This window comes from Dendrobates tinctorius, unplaced genomic scaffold, assembly GCF_039654945.1.
Source record: "Dendrobates tinctorius isolate UK_male_01 unplaced genomic scaffold, ASM3965494v1 ptg000054l, whole genome shotgun sequence".
Classification (NCBI taxonomy): domain Eukaryota; kingdom Metazoa; phylum Chordata; class Amphibia; order Anura; family Dendrobatidae; genus Dendrobates; species Dendrobates tinctorius.
The window spans coordinates 15,380,969-15,404,679 of NW_027361722.1; the positions used below are offsets into that span (position 1 = coordinate 15,380,969).

General features: G+C 45.2%; 1 protein-coding gene across 1 annotated transcript in view; it reads left to right on the forward strand.

Moving 5' to 3' along the window:
* Window positions 1-5,222: 5,222 nt before the first annotated feature.
* Window positions 5,223-23,711, forward strand: part of LOC141091511 (nectin-3-like protein) — a 40,869-nt gene continuing 22,380 nt past the window's right edge. Inside the window, exon 1 of the mRNA XM_073577140.1 lies at window positions 5,223-5,354. Coding sequence (XP_073433241.1) covers window positions 5,294-5,354 — 61 coding nt within the window. The 5' untranslated portion in view covers window positions 5,223-5,293. The remainder of the gene's footprint in view (window positions 5,355-23,711) is intronic.

Below are 23,711 nucleotides of genomic sequence, written 5' to 3' on the forward strand. Positions count from 1 at the left end.
TAATCCAACACTCGGGTCTGTTTTTATTTCAAGAGGAGTAAATGATTGTGGAAGGGAGGAAGTAGTGCAGGAAGGACAACCTCTCTAATACCAGAGTCATGAGGCAATCTGGCCTGTTGCTCGGAGCCCAAGGCCTCCGGGGCCCCATGGCCAGATTGTCCTTATCATAAGCGGCGTGCCGGGCAGGGAGGGGGATCCACACACATTTCTTGCACAGGGGCCCCAAACTGTCAGTGTACGCCCCTGATGCACATGTTCTGGGCATGTGGTTCAATTGGGAACTTCTGGAGCCAGTTTTAACCCCTTCACCCCCAAGGGTGGTTTGCACGTTCACGACTGGGCCAATTTTTACAATTCTGACCACTGTCCCTTTATGAGGTAATAATTCTGAAACGCTTCCATGGATCCCGGTGATTCTGACATTGTTTTCTCGTGACATATTGTACTTCATGATAGTGGTAAAGTTTCATTCATATAATTTGTGTTTATTTGCGAAAAAAATGGAAATTTGGCGAAAATGTTGAAAATATCGAAATTTTCCAAATTTGAATTTTTATGCCCTTAAATCACAGCGATACGGCACACAAAAAACTTGATAACTAACATTTCCCACATGTTTACTTTACATCAACACAATTTTGGAACCAAAATTTTTTTTTGTTAGGAAGTTATAAGGGTTAAAAACTGACCAGCGATTTCTCATTTTTGCAACACCATTTTATTTTTACGGACCACATCACATTTGAAGTCACTTTGAGGGGTCTATATGATAGAAAATACCCAAAAGTGACACCATTCTAAAAACTGCACCCCTTAAGGTGCTCAAAACCACATTCAAGAAGTTTATTAACCCTTTAGGTGCGTCACAGGAATTTTTTGAATTTTTTAAAAAAAATGAACATCTAACTTTTTTTCACAAAAAAAATACTTCAGGTTCAATTTTTTTTATTTTACCAAGGGTAACAGGAGAAATTGGACTGCAAAAGTTATTGTGCAGTTTGTCCTGAGTACGCTGTTACCTGATATGTGGGGGGGAACCACTGTTTCGGCGCATGGCAGAGCTCAGAAGGGAAGGAGCGCCGTTTGACTTATTCAATGCAAAATTGGCTGGAATTCGGATCGGACGCCATGTCACGTTTGGAGAGCCCCTGATGTACCCAAACAGTGGAAACCCCACACAAGTGACCCCATTTTGGAAACTAGACCCCCAAGGAACTTATCTAGATATGTGGTGAGAACTTAGAACCCACAAGGGCTTCACAGAAATTTATAACGTACAGCGGTACAATTAAAAAATCATATTTTTTCCACAAAAATGATCTTTTCACCCCCAAATTTTATTTTCCCAAGGGTAACAGGACCCTAAAAGTTATTGTACAATTTGTCCTGAGTACGCTGATACCCCACATGTGGGGGTAAACCACTATTTGGGCGCATGGCAGAGCTCGGAAGGGAAGCGGCGCCATTTGACGTTTTTGGCTGGAATTGAGATCGAACACCATGTCGCATTTGGAAAGCCCCTGATGTACCAAAACAGTGGAAACCCCCCACAAATGACACCATTTTGGAAACTAGACCCCCCAAGGAATTTATCTAGATGTGTGGTGAGCACTTTGACCCTTCTAGTGCTTCACAGAAGTTTATAACGCCCGGGCGTGAAAATAAAAAATTCGTACTTTTTCCACAAACATGATCTTTTAGTCACCAATTTTTTTTATTTTCCCAATGGTAACAGGAGAAATTGGACCCCAAAAGTTGTTGTCCATTTTGTCCTGAGTACACTGATACCCCATATGTGGGAGAAAACTATTGTATGGGCACATGCGGAAGGGAAGTAGTGACGTTTTGGAATGCAGACTTTGATGGAATGGTCTGCGGGTGTCATGTGCGTTTGGAGAGCCCCTGATGTACCTAAACTATTGAAACTCCCCACAAGTGACCCCATTTTTGACTCTAGACCCCCCACGGAAGTTATCTAGATGTGTGGTGAGCACTCTGAACCCCCAAGTGCTTCACAGAAGTTTATAACGCCTGGGTGTGAAAATAAAAAAATCATTTTTTTCCACAAAAATTATATTTTTGCCCCCAATTTTTTATTTTCCTAAGGGTAACAGGAGAAATTGAACCCCAAAAGTTGTTTTCCAATTTGTCCTGAGTAGGCTGATACCCTACATGTGGGGGTAAAACACTGTTTGGGCGCATAGCAGAGCTTGGAAGGGAAGGAGTACCATTTGACTTTTTCAACTCAGAATTGGCTGGAATTGAGATCAGACGCCATGTTGCATTTGGAGAGCACCTGATGTGCCCAAACAGTGGAAACCCCCAATTCTAACTCCAACCCTAACGCCAACACACCCATAACCCTAATCTCATCCCTAACCCTAACCCTAGCCCTAACCCTAACCCTACCCTAACCCTAACCCTACCCTAACCCTACCCTACCCTAACCCTAACCCTAGCCTTAACCCTAGCCCTAATGGGAAAATGGAAATAAATACATTTTCTTTTAATGTTATTATTTTTCCCTAACTAAGGGGGTGATAACGGGGGGTTTGATTTACTATTTATGGCGGTTTTTATGTTTGGCAGCTGTCACACGCTAAAAGACGCTTTTTATTGTAAAAATAGTTTTTGCATCACCACATATTGAGAGCTATAATTTTTCCGTATTTTGACCCACCGAGCCATGTGAAGTCTTATTTTTTGCGGGACGAGTTGACGTTTTTATTGGTACCATTTTCGGGCACGTGACTTTTTTGATCGCTTTTTATTCTGATTTTTGGGACGCAGAATGAACAAAAACCAGAGTTTCATGAATTTCTTTTGGGGGGGTGCGTTTATACCGTTCCGCGTGCGGTAAAATTGATAAAGCGGTTTTATTCTTTGGGTCAGTACGGTTACAGCGATACCTCATTTAGGCCTTTTTTTATGTTTTGTCGGTTTTATGCAATGAAAACAATTTTATATAAAAAAATAATTATTTTTGCATCGCTTTATTCTGCGAGCTATAACTTTTTTATTTTTTTGCGGATGATGCTGTGTGGTGGCTCGTTTTTTGCGGGACAAGATGACGTTTTCATTGGTACCATGATTATTTATATGCGTCTTTTTGATCGCGCGTTATTGCACTTTTTGTTCGGCAGTATGATAATAAATCATTACTTTTTGCTTCGTTTTTTATTTTTATTTTTTAAGGGGTTCTCTAAAGGGGTTAACTAATGGGACAGTTTTATAGGGCAGGTCTTTACGGAAGCGGCGATACCTAATATGTGTACTTTTATTGTTTTTTTTTTTATTTCCAAAAAATGGATTTATTGGGGGAATTTTTTTTTTTCTAATTTATTTAGCAATTTTTTTTTTTTTAAATTATTTTAACACTTTTTTTTTTTTTAACTTTATTACATTGTCCCAGGTGGGACATCACTGATCTGTCACATCACAGATCACTGTGACAGATCAGAAGGCTTCCTCATAAAGGATTCCTCATAAAGGATCAACTTTATTCTCATTTGCACAAGGAAAGACTAGAAGCAATGGGATGAAACTGAATGGGAAGAGACACAGATTAGATATTAGAAAAAACTTTTTGACAGTTAGAGTGATCAATGAGTGGAACAGGCTGCCACGAGAAGTGGTGAGTTCTCCTTCAATGGAAGTCTTCAAACAGAGGCTGGACAGACATCTGACTGGGATGATTTAGCGAATCCTGCTTTGAGCAGGGGGTTGGATCAGATGGCCCAGGAGGTCCCTTCCAACTCTACGATTCTATGATTCATGCCTGCGCTTTGCAGGCACTGAGGAAGCCGACTCCCTGCAGGCCCTCGAAGGCCCCCGTCGCCATCTTGGATTCTGGGGCCTGCAGGGAAGGAGCCCCCCGAAGCATCGCTGCACATTGCGCTGCCGTGGGGGGGTCAGGGAAGCACGGAGGGAGCCCCCTCCCTGCCAATGCTTCCCTTTAACCCCCGGTACACCGCGATCATGTTTGATCGCGGTGTGCAAGGGGTTAACGTGTCAGGGGCGGTCCGTGAATGCCCCTGACACATTGTGCCGGGTGTCAGCTGTGATAATTAGCTGACACCCGGCCGCGATCAGCGGCGCTCACCACGTGGGCGCCGCTTATCGCTGAGACGTACCATCCCGTCCCTGGAAATTACGTCCCAGGGCGCATGGACGGGATAGTACGTCTGATGTCAGGAAGGGGTTAAACTATGGAGCTTGGAGGAATTACCATGGAATGTCGTCTATATCTGAGGTCTCAAACTGCATTCCTCAAGGGCCACAAACAGGTCAGGTCATATTTTCAGGATTTCCTTGTATTGCACAGGTGATAATTTAATCACCTGCACCACAGATAATGATTCCAGAACCTTGTGCAATGCTAAGGAAATCCCAAAAACACGTATGGTTTGCGACCCTCAAGGAATGCAGTTTGAGACCCCTGGTCTATATCATCCTTACTGGGCTGAAGTGTGTGATCCACTGTCTGAACCACCTGATATTGTGACATCTAGGTTTACGAGGTTTACACTGCAATAATCAGTGAGGGTGTGTGCACACGCTGCGGATTCTGCTGCGGAACCCCAGCGGATTTGGCCCTGCGGATCCGCAGCAGTACAGCACCATTATAATGAATGGAAATTGGAAACCGCAGTGCAGACGCTGCGGAATTTTCAGCGCGGTTTTGCTGCGGTTTCAAATCTGCAGAAAGAATTGACATGTCAATTCTTTCTGCGGATTCCGCTGCGGTTTGCCATCTGCTCCATTGTAGAAGTGATAAACCGCAGGCCAATCCGCAGATAAACCGCAGATCTTTTGCCCTGAGAATTTACCTGCGGATTTTTCCAAATCCGCGTGGAAAAATCCGCAACACCTAAAACTGTGTGCACATAGCCTTACAGTTCTGATCTATGACGGCGCACAATGAGGTGAGTATTATTTTCTTTTTCTTACTCTTTTCCTGCATTGTTCTCTGTCTCTGCTGACTGTAGTGATGGTCTGTCTTATGTATGGTGGGATTGTATAATGTTCAGGGATGAGAAAAAGTTTTACTTGTTTGTCTTTTTGTTGTACTGTTAAAACAAAACCTTAATAAAAAGTTATCTGATTCCAAAAAAAAAACAAAACTCCAATTTAAAAAATGATTGTTAGTGAAATCTTTACAAATGTAAGCAACTAATTAAATCCTGCACGCCCCCTCCAAAAAAACCCCATAAAATAAAACTCTCAGTACTGCCACCTGCTGTATCTGGCTCAGTGCAGACGACGCTCTGCACAAACCATCGGCACCTTGGAAATGTCTCTGCGGCTCCTTCTGCTCCATGTGTCGCTTTTACGACAAGTCGGGATCTGTCTACGTGAGTGACCTCCAGGGGTTTCGCCCCGTAGTCGCTGTTTTATTTCCTCGGCTTCTTTGCTGTCTGTTCTCTGCTATTTTTGCCGTGTACATGTGTAGAAGAGCTGAACATATGTCGGCTCGGATCACATCTCTTCCACTTTATATAAAGTTATGAATTCACAATGTGATAAGAAATTAGTGTTTACTTTTCCATTTTTTGGGCTTTTGAAGATTTCTGAATCACTCAGGCTACATTCACACGATGGGTTTATTTTTGAAAAAAAAAATGCAAGTTACCTATTTTAATGGGTGCAGAAAATCTGCAACACCAAAAACTCACCCAAAGCTCATCGTGGGAACGTGGCTGTGATACTGTTCCTTTCTTATAAATGCATTTCATCCCTTTTTTGTTTTTTTGGTGTCTTTTACTGCAAAATAATATTTGAATCTGCTTTATGACACAAATTTATAATAATAATTTGAGTCATTTGCACCAAGCACACCAGTTTGTTGGGCAATCCCTGTATGTGTTGCCGCTGTCAAACATCCGTGTGACTTGCAGGCGCGGGGACTCGAGCTTATTTTTTTTAGCATGCTGAAGACAATCGGTTAGCACTGGAGCATGCTCAGATAACACCTTATCCGAGCCCGTTCACTCATCACTATGAAATAACTTTGCAAATTTCTGCTCACATTGTAAAATGGAGCAATGTTTTTCACGGGTCCATCTAATCAAATTTGTATGATGATGGAATGAAGCGATGACGAGGTCTTTATCTTCCCTACTTTTGCTTTACCCGTTCTTATTTCCTCTCCTGTCTCTAAACTCGTCTCATTACTTAATTAAATTCTATTGATAGTTCTCGGAATGAGCTCACTGACAGATCTCTGGTAACTCATCCGGTAGACTCCTGTGTATGGTGACATATGGAGGCAATGGAAGCTAAACGGGTCACCATTTTTTTTTTTTAACAAAGCCCAATTGCAAAAATGATTTTTAGACAGTAAAAAAACTCGTCTCTCTGCGTGCCTTGTGCTGATGCATCAGAGATCGGCAGACATGTCTCTGCTGTTCCTGCTGCTCGATGTGTCCCTTTTATTACAAGTCAGGCTCTGCCAGGGTGAGTGATCTCCACGTAATGAAAATTAACACTATTTTCTATATCTACTGAATGATCTATTACAGGGGTGAGCAATTCATTTTTCAAAGGGGCCACATAAGAAACTGGGACTGCCGTGGAGGGCCGAACCAATTGGCTGATCCTAATTCTCCTTCAGGCTATGTTCACACTCAAACCACAAGAATTCCCATAAATAATGGATATCACCTCTAGACCTCTAGTCAACAACCGTGTACAATAGGATTCTCCCGGCCTGCCGCCCCGACGCGCGTTTCACTGCTTCTTCCTCAGGAGGCATATTTTTCTAAAAATACTCATTGTTTTTTCTGCTACAATTAGCTTGAAAAATTTGTGTGTCATATGTTCACACTCAGCGTATTTGCGATGATTTAAAGGAGAAAAAGACCAGGCAATAAATGGTATGCACACCTGAATAAAATTCACTTATATAAATCTCAATTTATTTGGAAACACAAGACACACGATATATCATAAAATCACTTAAAACACATATACAGTATCAAATCACACCACCCCTGAACCGAAATCCATATATAACAATATCAAAGTGTCCTTACAGAATACAATATCGGTGTATAAGAATCCTGTATGTGAACCATATTCAAAAGACAAGCAAAGATCACAATAGGGTCAAAGCATGGAAAGCTACATACACGTTTTTGAAGTGTCTAAATATAGCAAAAGGCAACCAGGTGAACCCCTATATAATAGAAAAACATCAGTATCAAGAACAGGACAAATATTATTATTATTATTTATTTATATGGCGCCATTAATTCCATGGTGCTGTACATGAGAGGGGGGTTACATACAAAGTTATAGATATCGTTAAAGGTAAACAAATTTACAATGACAGACTGGTCACACGTCTTACTTGTGGTTGAAAACTCTATAGCATTTAATTGGAAGAAAACAGACCCTCCTCTTTACTCAGTAATAGAAGAAAGAATAAACTTACATAAATCATTCAAATTCCAATTCGCAATTAATAATGACAATCTATTTAAGTGTTCAAAAAAATGGAAATACTGGTCTAATCATTTCCCCTGACAATTTACTGATGTTTTGCATCCAGAATACTTCCTAACACAAGTGATATGAGTAAACGAAATAACAGTGGACTATTGTATTTAATAACTTTGTATATAGTTTCCCAAATTAGGGATTTTGTTGATAATTTGTGATTAATTTTAGGTTATCTTTGTAATTTTACCATGCCTAGAACTATTTACCAACCAGACTTCTTTACCAATGTACCTGCCCTTTCCTGCCCTTATCCTTCATTTTCCCTTCCCCCTTTTCCCTATGGATATAATATATATACGTTTTCAATGTAATGATAAAAAGTTAATAAAAATATTGAAAAACAATGACAGACTGGTACAGAGGGGAGAGGACCCTGTCCTTGCGGACTTGCATTCTATGGGATAGTGGGGAAGAGACAGAAGGTCGGGGATGCAGCAGCTCAGGCGGTGGTGAGGCGACAGAATGGTTATTGCAGGCTGTAAGCTTTCCTGAAAAGATGGGTTTTCAGGTTCCGTTTGAAGGATCTGAGGGTGGTAGATAATCGGACGTGTTGAGGCATGGCATTCCAGAGGATGGGAGATATTTGGGAGAAATGTTGGAGGCGGTTGTGTGAGGAACGAATAAGTGTGGAGGAGAGTAGGAGGTCTTGGGAGGATCGGGGATTACGTGAGGGAAGATATTGGGAGATTAGTTCAGAGATATAGGGAGGGGACAGGTTGTGGATGGCTTTGAAGGTCAGTGTTAGTAGTTTGAACTGGATTCATTGGGGAATTGGGAGCCAGTGGAGGGATTTGCAGAGGGGAGAGACAGGGGAGTAGCGAGGAGAGAGGTGGATTAGTCGGGCAGCAGAGTTGAGGACAGACTGGAGTGGTGCAAGACAGTTAGCAGGGAGGCCACAGAGGAGGGTGTTGCAGTAGTCAAGGTAGGAGATGATGAGGGCATGTACAAGAGTTTTAGTAGATTGAGGGCTGAGGAAAGGACGGATTCTGGAAATATTTTTGAGTTGGAGGCGACAGGAGGTGGCAAGAGTTTGGACGTGTGGTTTGAAGGACAGGGCAGAGTCGAGAATTACTCCGAGGCAGCGGATTTCAGGTGCGGGAGAGAGCATGATGCTGTTTACCATAATAGATAGATCAGGTAGGGAAGATACGTGAGATGGAGGAAAGATAATGAGTTCAGTTTTGTCTACATTGAGTTTTAGGAAGCGAGAGGTGAAAAAGGAGGATATGGCTAATAGACACTCCGGGATTCTGGACAGCAGAGAGGTGACATCTGGGCCAGAGAGGTAGATCTGAGTGTTGTCCGCATACAGGTGGTACTGGAAGCCATGGGACTTTATGAGTTGTCCTAGGCCAAGGGTATAGATGGAAAAAAGTAGGGGCCCCAGGACAGAGCCTTGGGGGACTCCAACAGAGAGAGAGCAGGTCAGAAAGGTATGAGGCAATCCAGGACAGGGCAAGGTCTTTGATGCCAAGGGAAAAAAGAATCTGTAGCAGTAGGCAGTGGTTGACTGTGTCGAAGGCAGAGGACCGGTCGAGAAGGAGGAGGATGGAGAACTGTTATGAATGGGTCACCGAGGAGGACAACAAATAGCTAAGTCCCAGAAAACCAGAGAGGTTGGTAACTATGCAGATTGCAGATCCCTGATCTTAACCACACAACTAGCAGTAGCAGTGGAGCGTGCCTACGATGATCTAGACGCCTCGTCACCACCGGAGGACTACATAAGCCTAAAGCCAGAAAAGGGAAAACTAACTGCCCCAGAGCAGACCCTATAGGAATAGACAGCCCCCACACATGTATTGACGGTGAAAAAAGATGAAAACACAAACACAGGCAGGAAAATAGGCTGAGCAAACGATGGGGCCCAACTAACTATAAAGAACAGGAAAGGAAAGATACTGTCTGCAATCTGCCAAAAACCCTACAAAATAATGTCCAACACTTCTGATAACAAAATTAACCCTGAAGTCACTAGACTTCTCCCACTATATCAGCAATCTGAAATATTCTGAGACAGAGCAAAAAGAGGCCAATCTAATATGGGACTAAAAAGCAAATTGGCAAATACAGATAAATAAGAGTGGAAATTCAGCACAGCCCCAGCCGGGGCTGGCTGAACACACAAAAAACTGAATAGACCAACAAAATCAAGTGTGAACATTAGCAAAAACACTTAGCTTTGAGAAGGCTGGAACAGAGCTGAAAACCAAGACCTGAGTAGCCAGAAGCAATTACCAGCACTGACTTAGGGCGTCGGCTGTCTTAAATCCAGTCTAAGATTCCTGAGGTCCAATCATCATCATCATTATCAGGTGGTAAATCTCTACTGATTAAATCAGCCTCCCCACCTCCTGTCACCACCAGAGGGAGTCTGGAAGGAGAACTCACTACTGGTGGACCAGAGAATGAACTCACAACAGAGAACTGTCTGTTAGCTTTGGCTGTGAGTAAGTTGTTAGAAATTTTGGTCAGGGGAGTTTCAGTGGAGTGGTGGGGGTGGAAACCAGATTGGAGGATGTCAAGGAGGGAGTTCGATGAGAGGTGGGAGAAAAGTTGAGCATGGACATGCTGTTCAAGGAGTTCGGAAGCAAACGGGAGCAGTGATATGGAGTGATAGCTGGGCATAGCAGTTGGGTCAAGGTTTGTTCTTTTGAGGATGGGTGTGATGGTGTCATGTTTGAAGGCAGAGGGGAAGGTACCAGAAGATAGTGATAGGTTGAAGAGATGGGTTAGGGCTGGGATGAGAGTGTTAGTGAGGTTGGGGAGCAGGTGGGAAGGGATGGGGTCAAGGGCACAGGTGGTGAGGTGTGATATGGAAAGGAGATGAGTAAGCTCTCCTTCAGTGATGTTGGAGAGGGAGGTTATTAGGGAAGGGCAGAGGTCTGGTATGTGTGTAGGGAAGGTGACCTGACGGACGGACTTGTCAGCAAGTAGGAAGGAGGGTTTGCACATTTTAGGTAGATAGCAGTTATGACAGTGGGGAAACAGCTAGGAAAGTGTAGGTGATGTGCAGTACCTGGGGTTGACCACAAGATGGCAGGGAGGAGTGTGAGTTCCGGACTTGACAGCAGCTTAGGGCTTTAGAAACCGTTGGTCATAGGGGGCGGAGTTACAGTGAACCGGGAAATTTATAAATTTGACAGGAGGGTTCCATAAAGTTCCAGTCCCCGGGAGGTGCTCAAGAGACAGGAAGTCTGTGACAGTTTGTGTGCTGTGAGGAGAGCCAAACCAGGGGACTGAGGAGAGAGGAAGTCAGGGGGGTGGTCCTGACATGAAGTACCGCAGTACAGACGACGCCCCGGGGAAAAGCCTATTGTATTGAAGACGATAACTGACCAGTAAAAGTGCTGATGGTGTACGGGCCTAAGGCGGCCACAGTGACTGCGCTGACAGGATCGTCACTAAGTGAAAAAGGGACGGTACGTGTATTTACGTCCCTGGTGAAAAAGTACGGTGTGTGTAGCGAGGCCTGGAAACGGAAGGCCGTGAAGGTATTACGGTGTACTGCTGAGGCCGTCAGTCGGACGGTGAGGAATAAACTTGGACCTGTTGTACCCGAACCCTGCCTCCATCTTTTGGCTGTGACGTCTGTGTGCGGTATACAGAGGGACCACCCCCCAGCCCGGCCCACGACGCTACACTTGGTGTAGTTGGCAGGATCGCCGCCGCTAATACGATATCTTCTGCGGCAGACCTGCCTCTGAAGAATAGAGAAGGACTTGGACTGCTCTGTTTGGATTGAAAACACCTGTGGATTACAAATTGCTTACCTGTGGATTACAAATTGGGAGCGCTGTGGCGGATCTGCGGTGTTGGCGGAGGATCCGGGGCGGTGCCAGGTTCTGTGCAAGATGGCGGTGTTGCTCCAACGCAGGAGAGAGGTCCGGGTGTTTGCAGCCGTTCTGGATTGTCTGGGACCCCCTCCAATGTACCCCTGGGGAAGCAATATGATATGAACCCGGAGGCCGACGCTCCCACATACAGGACCCAGGCCGCTGGGTGGACAAGCCTGCCATTACCCCACCCAGCAGAGCGAGTGGCACTGAGGGAAAGATTGGCTGCGGCTGCTTGGCGCCATTTGATTGCTGTCCACCGGACGGGATGCAACGCTGTGGTTGTCGAGGCATCGGGCGCCTGGAGTGGCGATGGCGTCAGGAGATCGCGCCTCGCTGGAAAACTTTATTCCTCAGAGTCACGGGCAGACATCCGGATCGCGGGTGGAGAAGCAGAGCAATTGCTGGTCCCGCGGAAGCGGCCGCCAATGTTGACAGCAGAGTCCCTCCCCGCGGAACCCCCGAGCCTGGAGGCTAGCCCTGCCGGACGGCGGGGTGAAGGACGGAGACTGCAGGAGGAGCCGCGGGATGTTATGTCGGAGGCTGCCACGCAGGGGAAGGTGAAAATTCCCCCGGCTCAGCCGGCGGCTCCACAGGCAGCCCCCACCATTCAGCCGCAGCACGTGGCCTCCTCCGTTCCTGAAAGCCTGGCCGCGGAGGGCCCTACGATTTATGCTGAGCTGAGCAAGGCCCGCGCTCCTGTCCCCGAACCACCCCGTCCGGTGGCGCCACGCCCGGTGGCGCCGGTGTGGAGTCTGTCCATGGAAGATGCTGATGCGCTCCCCATGCCAGCAGCGACCTCGTCCATGAAACCGGCCGCTGCTCCAACCCCGTTTGCAACTACAGGTGCGGCCTACCCCGCGGCTGCATCTGTGTCGTCACCAAAGTCGGCCGTGGCCTATTTGTCAGGCTCTGCGGCCGATTCAGCAGGAATTACGGCTGCTCCTCCCCGGCGCCCGGCCCCAGAAGCTGCTGGGCCGATGACATCAACGGCCGCCTCTGCCCCGCTCTCAACCCCGACTGAGCCCCGCCCACCGGACTCCGGGGCCTACTCCGGACTCTCCGTTTGAGTCGCGGAGGTCATCAAAAAGAAAAAGGCCAGGAAGCAGGAAATTTGGAACCTGCTCCATGAGAGGGGAGAGGCTGACATGGCGGCTGCACGATCCTTGGGACGGCTTGTATACACTAATATACCAAAAGGGTACGGGTTTATCCGAGACCTTGTGACCGCTCAGAAAGTGTACATCAATGTGGCATCGATCCGCCATGGCAGGGCCTTGCAAGAGGGGGACTTGGTGTCATACTATAAAGAATATTGTCCCCGCGGCTTCTACGCGGTAGCCGTGCTCGCTGAACCTGAGGAACACGAGCCCCTGTAGAAAGGACTCTAAGGACACTCCCTGCATCCTGGGAGCTCCACGGCTACCGGCCACCAGAAGATGGCTTGGACTGTCGGGAATTCGCTGCATCGTTATGCAAATAACTGGGACAGTTTGCATCCAGGTTAAAGAGAAATGTTTTTTTATATAAGTGTAGAAGTTAGTTTGCCTGACATGGCAGGGATGCGAAAAAAGGGGAGTGTCAATGTCGAAGGAAGGGGGAGAAAACCTGTTATGATTTTGTTTTATTATATGTTGGTTTTAACAAGAAACAGTAAATGAAAAAAAAAATAGAAAAAGTGGAACTTGTGCTATTATAAAGTTGTTTTGATGTATAATATGCAAAAGTAAAATGCAACAGGTCCGGGTACGGGAAGGTCTGTGTGACCGAAGGAAGTGTGAGACCAAAGGGGTTTACGAGATGAGAGGGTCTGTATGACCGAGACGCCGACCATGACTTATTACCAAGAGGAAAGTAAAGAGAGTGAAGATGTGAGACGGACAGAAGTCACGAGTCAGGTCCCTAACACCACGGACATTCCCGAAGAAGAAAGCGGACGCGGACAATGATCTGGTAGGTGTAAGGCCTCGATCATGGCATACCGGATAGTGAAAGGTGATAGAAGGGGAGAGTAGGGGAAGGTACACGCCATAGAGAGAATCTGGGTGTACCTAGCCCAATTTGAACGACGCTGTCATGTGGCGTGCGCGCTGGCGAGTGGCAGTAGGCTGCTCGGAGCATGGTGCTCCCGGTTTAGTTTGGCCCCCGCAGATAGCGGGTCTGGCCCAACAACTGGTCCGACAACAGATGGTAGAAGTTTCAGAATGACGAAGGTAGGGGTTGTGATTGTTGGGGACGACAATAGACAAAGGAAGGGAGGAGTGAAGGGAAGGTGACCTGACGGACGGACTTGTCAGCAAGTAGGAAGGAGGGTTTGCACATTTTAGGCAGATAGCAGTTATGACAGTGGGGAACCATTGAGCAGGGCATTAGGTTCCCCGGAGGATGCTTTAGTGGACTGCGCGAGCACCAGGAACAGGAAGAGGGCAGGACGGAGAGCGGGAGAATTGGGCGCGCTTTCAGCAGAGCAGCGCAGGGATGGGAGCAGAGAGGACGCTGACAGAGGAGAGGACAGGCGCAGCGACTGAACACTGAGGGACCGCAGACACAGGCGGTGAGCACTGAGTACAAGAAGCCTGTCACTGCACCGCCTGGAGGGCTGGTCGCTCCCCTCCTGTTAGAGACTTTGTCACACCAACAGACTGCGCACCTTAAGACGCTCCCCTGCAGTGAGACCCTGCTTTATCCTGAGACGCTTCCCTGTGACCGAGGAACATAATGTAACGTGACACAGACCTGCCAAGAGAGACTGTCCCAGGCAGAGCCCCTGACCCTGGTGAGGGAACGCCGCTGCCGCAGCAGAGGGAAGAACCTTGCATACAGGGGGATACCGCCATCCGCATACCCCTTGAGCTCTCACGTTAACCCCCAATACGCCAGTTGGACTATACCTAGGACCCCAGAGACAGACGACATCAAGCACCCCTGGTGCCTGGGTGCCTACGTGGGAGAAGAGTGATCTCTACAAGCAAGATCTCCAGGAACTGATAAGTTTCATCCCCATAAGAGAATAACTGTCTGTTGTTTTGCACTTCTGTTATTTCTTCAGTCTCTGATATTACCTGTTACAGCATTTTCTCTGTTATATTATATGTTCACCAGATATTCTCCCTGTAAATAAACCTCCCCTTTTACTGTTGGTCTGCCTGCTCCGTGGTGACATGTATTCCTCCTGCAATTTAGTACAAAGACACAGCTCTGCCTTCTTTATTTACCCAGCACAATCACCTCCTAGTTCTAATCTCAACCAATTCCAGCTTAGAAGGTGACTAATTACCAGCCAGGTATGTGCAGAAGCTGCTGGGCAGGGCAGTGACTTCTCAGTGATGCTGCAACAGAAGCCGAAGCTGCTCTGCTGTGAGTGATCTCAGCTGCTGTGAATGATCGCAGCAGCTCTCACTTCTCACAGAAGCCGCTTCAGCAATAGTAAGACAGCGGGGCTAATACCAAGCTATGAGATCACATTTGAGTACCTGCCCTTTCGTTGTTTTTGTCTGCGAGCAAGACAGAAACAACCAAAGGGCCGAATGTGGCCCACGGGCCGGGGCCGCCATTTTCCCATGTCTGATCTATTGGATCAGATACCAGGAATTTATTACTTTATGATATAGTGTGTATGGAAAGTATTCAGACCCCTTTACATTTTTCACTCTTTGTTTCCTTGCAGCCATTTGGTAAATTCCATAAAGTTCATTTTTTTCTCATTAATGTACACTCTGCACCCCATCTTGACTGAAGAAAACAGAAATGTAGAAATTTTTGCAAATTTATTAAAAAAGAAAAACCAAAATATCACATGGTCTTAAGTATTCAGCCCCTTTTCTCAGTATTGAGGAGAAGCATCTTTTGAGCTAGTACAGCCATGAGTCTTGGGAATGATGCCACAAGTTTTTCACACCTGGATTTGGGGATCCTCTGCCATTCTTCCTTGCAGATCCTCTCCAGTTCTGTCAGGTTGTACTTATCAGTACCCGAACATGATGCTATGCGATCCTATATTAAGGAGTCGTTGGAGAAGGGTCATATTAGACCATCCTCTTCACCCTTAGGTGCTGGGTTTTTTTTTGTTGCCAAGAAAGATGGTTCATTAAGACCTTGTATTGACTATCGTTCCCTTAACAAGATGACGGTTAAATATCAGTACCCGTTACCCCTGATGTCTGATTTATTCTCCAGTGTTAAAAGTGCCTGCTGGTCTACTAAGCTTGACCTCAGGGGGGCGTATAATCTTATTCGCATCAAGCACGGGGATGAATGGAAGACGGCGTTTAATACTCCGGAGGGATATTTTGAGTACCTGGTGATGCCTTTTGGGCTCTCTAATGCCCCTTCTGTCCTCCAATCCTTTATGAATGATATTTTCCGGGACTTTGGGGATAAGTTTTTGATCATCTATCTGGATGATATTTTGATCTTCTCCAAGGATTGGGATTCTCATGTGGAACATGTCCAGACTGTGTTCCGGGAGGGAGAACTTCCTGTTTGTTAAGGGATCGAAATGCCTCTTTGGTGTACAAAGGATTTCATTTTTGGGATTTATTTTGTCTCCGTCGACTATTGAAATGGACCCGGCCAAGGTACAGGCCATTTATGATTGGGTTCAGCCCACTTCTTTGAAGGCTCTCCAGAAGTTTTTGGGTTTTGCTAATTTCTATCATAAATTTATATGTAATTTTTCTGGTATTGTCAAACCACTGACTGATCTGACCAAGAAGGGTGCTGATGTGCTGAATTGGTCTCCAGATGCTGTCTCGGCATTTCAGGAGCTTAAGCGGAGATTCACTTCTGCTCCGGTTTTACGGCAACCTGATGTCTCACTTCCATTTCAGGTGGAGGTAGATGCTTCTGAGATTGGTGCGGGAGCTGTTTTGTCCCAAAAAGATCCTGTGACTTCTAAAATGAATCCCCGTGCCTTCTTTTCTCGAAAGTTCTCCCCATCTGAACGCAACTATGACGTGGGGAATCGGGAATTGTTGGCCATGAAATGGGCATTTGAAGAGTGGAAACATTGGTTGGAGGGAGCTAGACATCAAGTTGTGGTCCTCACTGACCACAAGAATTTGATTTATCTGGAGTCGGCCAAATGCTTGAATCCTAGACAGGCTAGATGGGCCTTGTTTTTCACGCGTTTTAATTTTGTGGTCTCTTTTCTTCCGGGCACTAAGAATGTTAAGGCAGATGCCCTTTCTAGGAGTTTCTTTGCTGATTCTCTTATTGTGACCGAGCCTACTGCCATCCTAGGTGAGGGGGTAGTTCTTTCTGCCATTTCGCCCGATTTGAGACACGCCGTGGAGGAATTTCAGGAGGATAAACCTGAGCGTTGTCCTATGGGAAAATTGTATGTTCCTGACCAGTGGAGGAAGAGAGTGATGTCTGAAGTTCATTGCTCCGCATTAGCTGGTCATCCAGGTATTTTTGGTACCAAAGATTTGGTGAGTCGGTCTTTTTGGTGGCCTGCCTGACTCGTGATGTCAGGAATTTTGTGCAGTCCTGTGGGACTTGTTCTCGGTCTAAACCCTGTTCTTGTTCCAGTGGGTTGTTGATGCCCCTGCCGGTGCCCAAGAGGCCATGGACCCATATCTCAATGGATTTTATTTCTGATCTTCCTGTCTCTCAGAGAATGACTGTTATCTGGGTGATTTGTGATTAGATTTTCGAAGATGGTCCATCTTGTAGAATCATAGAATCATAGAATCGTAGTGTTGGAAGGGACCTCCTGGGCCATCTGGTCCAACCCCCTGCTCAAAGCAGGATTCGCTAAATCATCCCAGTCAGATGTCTGTCCAGCCTCTGTTTGAAGACTTCCATTGAAGGAGAACTCACCACTTCTCGTGGCAGCCTGTTCCACTCATTGATCACTCTAACTGTCAAAAAGTTTTTTCTAATATCTAATCTGTGTCTCCTCCCATTCAGTTTCATCCCATTGCTTCTAGTCTTTCCTTGTGCAAATGAGAATAAAGTTGATCCTTCTACAATGTGACAGCCCTTTAGATATTTGTAGACAGCTATTAAGTCTCCTCTCAGTCTTCTCTTTTGCAAACTAAACATTCCCAAATCCTGCAACCTTTCCTCATAAGACAGGGTTTGCAGACCGGTCACCATTCTGGTCGCTCTTTTCTGAACTTGCTCCAGTTTGTTGATATCTTTTTTAAAATGTGGTGCCCAAAACTGGACACAATATTCCAGATGAGGTCTGACCAAAGAGGAGTAGAGGGAAATAATGACTTCACGTGATCTAGACTGTATGCTTCTGTTAATACATCCTAGAATTGCATTTGCCTTTCTTGCTGCTGCATCACACTGTTGACTCATATTCAGTCTGTGATCTATTAGTATACCCAAGTCTTTTTCACATGAGCTGTTGCTTAGCCCTATTCCTCCCATTCTATATATGCTTTTTTCATTTTTATTGCCCAGATGTAGTACTTTGCATTTCTCCCTGTTAAAAACCATTCTGTTAGTTGCTGCCCACTTCTCCAGTTTATTTAAATCTTTTTGAATCCTCTCTCTCTTCTCTAGTATTAGCTATCCCTCCTAGCTTTGTGTCATCAGCAAATTTAATCAGTTTACCCTCAATTCCTTCATCTAAATCGATGATAAAGATGTTGAACAATACAGGGCCCAGGACAGAGCCCTATGGTACCCCACTTGAGACATTCTTCCAACTGGATGTGCAGCCGTTTACGACCACTCTTTGGGTCCGATCACTAAGCCAGTTATGAATCCACCTAACAGTTGCCTTGTCCATTCCATACTTAGTCATTTTTTCAATAAGGATTGTATGAGAGACTTTGTCAAATGCTTTGCTGAAGTCAAGATATACTATATCTACAGCATTTCCTTGATCCACCCAATCAGTGATACCGTCATAGAAGGAAATTAAGTTAGTCTGACATGACTTATTAGTTACAAACCCATGCTGACTCTGTTTGATCACTTCATTCTTATCCAGGTATTGACATACATGTTGTTTAATAATTTGTTCAAAGATCTTTCCTGGTATAGAAGTCAGACTCACCGGCCTATAGTTGCCTGGGTCCACCTTCTTCCCCTTTTTGAAGATAGGAACAACATTTGCTCTTCTCCAGTCTTCTTGTACAACTCCCAAAGTTGCCATCTTCCTCAGAGTTGGTGCCCTTGTTTTTACAACAGGTGATTGGGTTGCATGGGATTCCTGAGAACATTGTGTCGGACAGAGGAGTCCAGTTTGTTTCCAGATTCTGGAAAGCCTTTTGTTCCAATCTGGGAATGCAGTTATCTTTCTCCTCTGCATTTCATCCTCAGACCAATGGGCAGACTGAGAGAACAAACCAGACTTTGGAGTCCTATTTGAGATGTTTTATATCTGCTGATCAGGGTGACTGGGTCTCATTTTTGCCCTTGGCCGAATTCGCGCTAAACAATAGAGCTAGTTCTGCCATTTAGATGTCGCCCTTTTTCTGTAACTTTGGGTTTCATCCTCGATTTTCTTCAGGGCAAGTGGAATCTTCAGCCTGCCCAGGTGTGGACACTGTGGTAGAGAGAATGCAGCAGATTTGGGACCAAGTGGTGGATAAGTTGTCACTCTCTCAGGAAAAGGCCCAGCGGTTTTCCAACCGGCATAGGACCATTGGTCCCCGGTTTAAAGTGGGTGATATGGTTTGGTTGTCGTCAAAGAATATCTCTATGAAGGTTGCATCTCCAAAGATCAAACCAAGATTTATTGAACCTGATAAGATCTTGGAGATTCTTAATCCTGTTTCTTTTCGATTGGCTCTTCCAGTTACGTTTAAGATCAAAAACGTCTTTCACAAATCTCTGTTGAAGAGGTTTGTTGAGCCAGTAGTTCCTGTGGCGGTGCCTCCTGACCCTGTATTGGTTGAAAACAATGTGGAATATGAGGTAGAGAAAATATTGTATTCTCGTTTGGCTAGATGGAGACTCCAGTATTTGGTCAAATGGAAGGGTTATGGCCAGGAGGATAATTCTTGGGTCTCTGCCTCTGACATTCATGCCAATAGATTGGTTCGTGCTTTTCACCGGGCCCATCCTGATCGGCCTGGTGGCATGGATGAGGGTTCGGTGACCCCTCCTCAAGGGGGGGTACTGTTGTGAACTCATTTTCTGGTCTGCCTCTGGTTTCTGGTGAGGGAGCTGGTTGTGCTGACAGAGGAGTTGTGAGTTCTCTTTCCGGGCTCCCTCTGGTGGTGGCAGGAGGTAGTGAAGCTGATCTAATTAACAGAGACCTGCCACCTGATAATGTGGAAGAGGATTGGATATCTGGAGTCTCATACTAGATTTAAGACAGCCGACTCCCTATTCCCATGCTGGTGACTTTTTCCTGCCTCCTGAGGTCTTAGTTTCCAGCTCAGTTCCTGCCTTCTCAAGCTAAGTTGTCTTTGCTAATGTTCACATTTGATTTGGTTTGGTCTATACAGTTTTTTGTGTGGTCAGCCAGCCCCGGCTGGGGCTGTGCTGAATTTTCCACTCTTCTGTCGCTGTATGTACCAGTTTGCTTTTTGTCCCATATTAGATTGGCCTCTTTTTGCTCTGTTCTCAGAATATGCCAGAGTGCTGATATAGTGGGAGATGTCTAGTGACTTCAGGGTATTTTTTGCTATCAGAAGTGTTGGACATTTTTGCAGGGTTTTTTGGCGTGATTGCAGACAGTATCTTTCCTTTCCTGTCCTTTCTCGTTAGTGTGGGCCCCATCGCTTGCTCAGCCTATTTTCCTACCTGTGTTCGTGTTTTCATCTTGTCTCACCTTCAATACATGTGTGGGGGCTGTCTATTCCTTTGTGGTCTGCTCTGGGGCAGTTTTAGATTTCCCCTTTTCTTGCTTTAGGCTTATTTAGTCCTCCGGCTGTGACGAGGCGTCTAGAATCATCGTAGGTACGCTCCACGGCTGTTGCTAGTTGTGTGGTTAGGATCAGGGGTCTGCAATCCGCGTAGTTACCAACCTCTCTGGTTTTCTGTGACTTGGCTTGGTCTTGTTTTCCTCCTCGGTGACCTTTTCACAACAGTAATGGTAATACCCAAATGGAGTAGCTGTACCATAACATGAATTAGGTAGTACATAAAACATGTAGCAATACCCAATAAGCAAACAGACATAAATAAAGCAATGAACATTATTAAACCAACCCTGTTATGAGCTCATTTTCTGCTCCACCAGCTGGGAGTTCTCCTTCCGTTCTCCCTCTGCTAGTGACAGGAGGTAGTGAGGTTAGTTTAATTGGTAATGGTCTGCCACCTGACGAGGAGGATAGTGATTGGATCTCTGGAGTATCAGACTGGATATAAGACAGCCAACGCCCTATCCTGTTGCTGGTGATTCAGTCTTTTTCTCCAGTCATCTCAAGTTAAGTTTGTTTTTTGCTAATGTTCACACTTGCTCTTGTTGGTCAACTCAGTTTTTGTGTGGTCAGCCAGCCCGGCTGGGCTGTGCTGAATTTCCACTCTAATTTATCTGTATTTGCCAATTTGCCTTTTTGTCCTTTATTAGATTGGCCTCTTTTTGCTCTGTCTCAGAATATTCCAGAGTGCTGATATAGTGGGAGAAGTCTAGTGACTTCAGGGTTAATTTTGTTATCAGAAGCGTTGGACATTATTTTTGGTAGGTTTTTTGGCAGATTGCAGACAGTATCTTTCCTTTCCTGTCCTTTCAAGTTAGTTTGGCCCCATCGTTTGCTCAGCCTATTTTTCTGCCTTTGTTTGTGTTTTCATCTTGCTTCACCGTCAAAACATGTGGGGGGCTGTCTTTCCTTTGGGGTCTGCTCTGGGGAGTTAGTTTTCCTCTTTTCTTACTTTAGGCTTATTTAGCTCTCCGGTTGTGACGAGGTGTCCAGGACCACCGTAGGCACGCTCCACGACTGCTTCTAGTTGTGTGTTAAGATCAGGGCTCTGCAGTCTGCACAGTTACCAACCTCTCTGGTTTTCTGAGACTTAGCGTTGTGTTGCTTTTTTCCTCCTCGGTGACCCATTCATAACACAACCCCTTTACACAGACATTAAGTCTACTACAAAGACCACATCCATCCAGGAAACTGGAGAAACAACAACAATGAATCAGCGCCTATAAATCTATTTTTCCCCATACTACCTGCTTAGCGTCTGCGGTTTTTCATTATTTGCACTCCGTTTCTATGTTCTTTATTAAGGTACTTTCTTATCTTGGACATAAGAGTTAAAAAAGCAAACAAAGGTTACTTACTCTTTAAAAAAAAAGAAAATGTAATTATTTTATTATGAATTTAAAAGTTAAATTAGATGTGATGGGTCTGTAAATATGGATCGTTATCGGGCATCTTTTTGTAGTAAAGGTTGTAATCTCCTTGCACACACACCCAGTATGTGGCCTGTTCTGTAACACTCCCTCTGACCAACTACAGTCTCTTCACTTCAACACTTAACTTACTTAAGAAAAACGAGTTAGATTATACTCACCGGGGGGCGCGGTCCGGTGCGGTGGGTGTCACGGTCCAGTCCGGCGCCTCCCATCTTCTATTGATGACGTCCTCCTTGCTTCTTGCCGCGGCTCCTGCGCAGGCATACTTTATCTGCCTTGCTGAGGGCAGAGCAGAGTACTACAGTGCGCAGGCGCCAGACGTTTCTGACCTTTCCTGGCGCCTGCGCACTGCAGCACTCTGCTCTGCCCTCAACAGGGCAGATAAAGTACGCCTGCGCAGGAGCTGCAGCAGAAGTAAGAAGGAGGACGTCATCGCTAGAAGATGGGAGGCTCTGGACCGGACCGCGACACCCATCGGACTGGACCCCAGGTTGAGCATAATCTAACTCGTTTTTCTTATCTTTCAGGTTATATCGGGGGCTTATCTACAGCATTACAGAATGCATTACAGATAAGCCCCTGATGGCGATGGCCGTATCTTATAGGCCAAAAATTAGGTAACAGATTCCCTTTAAACAAAATTGTGCTGTCTGTCCAAACTTCAAGATCTAAGAACACATGACACTCCGCCGTGTACGACGTCCGATTTCTGTCCATGCTTCTATACCTGTCTTAGTTCACGCAACAACACCCTTAATGTAATCCAAAAGTACAGAAAAGCTAAAAAAACATTAATAGGTTCTCTGCTTTTAATCTAATGCTGTGTTAAGTTTAAAAACAAATCAAACAAAAACACATAAAAAATCAATAAGGTATTGCAAGCAATACACAAAAAGTCTGTGCCTGAGCTCGCCATTATGTTAAAGGATGAGTTTTTGGGCAAAATATTAATTATTAAAGGGGAGAGACTGAAAATCTATTGAGGTCCAATATTAACTATTAATGTCAGCTTTGACTAGTAACAATAAATATACAACGTATATTCCAAAAAAGAATTTAATAGGACTAGTAATGGCACTTCCCACTAGCTAATTATAAATCCTACAAAAAATTGGAAGCAAACGCCTAGTATATATAAATCATAATCCACTGGAGAAACACATGCAACAATTGACTGCTAATCACATGTCATAAAAAGAACAATTCTCCCTCTGTTTATGGTATAACAAAAAGCATCTCAGGGAAAAGAGTTCTTTAACACCATAAACAGAGGGAGAATTGTTCTTTTTATGACCTGTGATTAGCAGTCAATTGTTGCCTGTGTATCTCCAGTGGATTATGATTTATATATACTAGGCGTTTACTTCCAATTTTTTGCAGGATTTAATATACAACGTAGTGATGCCTTAACATTATCTATTCCTCATATATAATATAAGAATGGCGACTAATTGAGACGGAACCACGAACAAAGAAAAAATATTTATTGTACACAACAAAGTCTACAGTTATTATTCTATTACTACACTAATACCAGATACACTAATGTCACATAATACTAATAACAACGAAACCTACAATTACCTAATATTATGTCACACCCACGTTACCTAAAAAAACCACAAACTCACACGAGGGGGCAGTGTCCAGTCCAATGTGTGGGAGATTACGTCACCAGTGGATTTTATTTTTCCCCACCCACCGGCTAAGGTTCATTCCCCAATCCTGACTGAACCTGTTTTTCAGGACATAGACTGGACCCTCCTTTGTCTCCCCTCCTCGCCCCTCAGTAACCACACTGTGGTATTATACATGTGGGGAAACATCAGAGGAGACATATCTATATATATATATATAAACGCCTTATCATGTCTGTCTGTAACTGAAATCCTGGTGCGCTGATTGGTCGCGGCCGCCAGGCCCCTGCCAGGCCTCAACCAATCAGCAACAGGCGCAGTGCGCAGGCGCAGTCCGCAATTACAAGGACGCGCCACCGCTACCATGCTGTGACCGTCGGGAGATAAGCAGCGCTAGCCGGTACCCAGGGTCCGGAGGAGAGGAGACTCCTTCAGATCCTCGGTACCATAAACGTGTAAAAAATAGAA